Raw genomic sequence first — 1317 nt, 5'->3', positions numbered from 1 at the left:
ATTCTTTCTTTTTTTTGTTAATCCTCACTTGAGGATATTTTTCTATTGATTTTTAGAGAGTGTAAGGGACGGGGAGAGACAGAGAGAAACATTGATGTGAGAAAGACACACCTATTGGTTGCCTCTCACAGGTTCCCTGACCAAGGCCAGGGAGCAAGCCTGCAACTGAGGTACGTGCCCTTGACTGGAATTGAACCTGGGACCCTTCAGTCCTCAGGCTGATGCTCTGTCCACTGAGCCAACCTGGCTAGGGCTTCATTTTTTTAAAATTATTGATTAAGGTATTACATATGTGTCCTTGTCCCCCATTGCCCCCCACCCCCTAATCATGCCCTCACCCTCACCCTCACCCCCTGTTGTCTGCGTCCATTGGTTATGCTTATATGCATGCATACAGGTCCTTTGGTTGAGTTCTTTTAATGGCCATGCGAGACCTCAAGGTCCTTGAGAAGGAGGGGGTGAGAGAATGGCCAGGTCCTGACTCCTGGGTCCTAACGGAGGAAGGTCTGATTTGGGGGCAAAGGACTCTATGCCCTGTCTTCTGGGTACTGGGGGTGGGGGGCGGTATGTAGACAGCAAAAACTCCTGGGCCAAGAGAGAGTTTGGAAGTGTCCATGCTGACCGGGGGTGGGCTAGGGACCTCTTCCTGGATCTCTAACCCCATCTTACTCTCCTTCCCCTCCCCGTCCAGTCGGTGAGGCCCGCAACCTCATCCCCATGGACCCCAACGGCCTGTCCGACCCCTATGTGAAACTGAAGCTCATCCCAGACCCTCGGAACCTGACAAAACAGAAGACCCGGACCGTGAAAGCCACGCTGAACCCTGTGTGGAACGAGACCTTTGTGTTGTGAGCCTCGGGTGCAGGGGAGGCTGCTACCACTGACAGAGGATGATCTGAGGGTCCTGGTGGCTCACAAGCCCCCCAGAGAGCAGCTGGTGGGAGGGGTTGGGGTAGAGGGAACGCCCAGAAAAGAGCAGAGAAGGAGGGGGAGAAGGAATAGAATGGTTGGGGGAGAGGAATGGAGATGCAGAAGCTGAGAAACAGACATCTATGTATTCAATCGTCATCAAAGCCCAAAGGCCCCCCCGCCCTCCCCTTTAGAGTGAGACAGAGATGAGGAAGAGTTGAGGGGGGGGAGAGAAAGAAAGAGAGAGCTAGCTCAGTTGGTTAGCCGTGGTCGGCACTCTGCGGCTCGCGAGCCACATGAGGCTCTTTGGCCCCTTGAGTGTGGCTCTTCCTAAGCCTTAGGAGGACCCTAATGAAGTTAATAACAATGTACCTGGCTATATAGTTTAAGTTTAAAAATCGGCTCTCA

The 1317-nt window shown here is 52.8% G+C and overlaps 1 protein-coding gene across 1 annotated transcript in view; it reads left to right on the top strand.

Moving 5' to 3' along the window:
* The window catches only part of PRKCG (protein kinase C gamma), a gene marked incomplete at its 5' end in the record, with an annotated part of 32744 nt that overhangs the window by 7756 nt on the left and 23671 nt on the right, over nt 1-1317 (top strand). Inside the window, one exon of the mRNA XM_006765376.1 lies at nt 671-848. Within this exon, the coding sequence (XP_006765439.1) occupies nt 671-848 (178 nt within the window). The remainder of the gene's footprint in view (nt 1-670; nt 849-1317) is intronic.

Source organism: Myotis davidii, unplaced genomic scaffold (assembly GCF_000327345.1).
Source record: "Myotis davidii unplaced genomic scaffold, ASM32734v1 scaffold620, whole genome shotgun sequence".
In the NCBI taxonomy this organism is placed as follows: domain Eukaryota; kingdom Metazoa; phylum Chordata; class Mammalia; order Chiroptera; family Vespertilionidae; genus Myotis; species Myotis davidii.
Note: the sequence above shows the minus strand (reverse complement) of the source record. Positions and strands in the feature narration are given on the sequence as shown.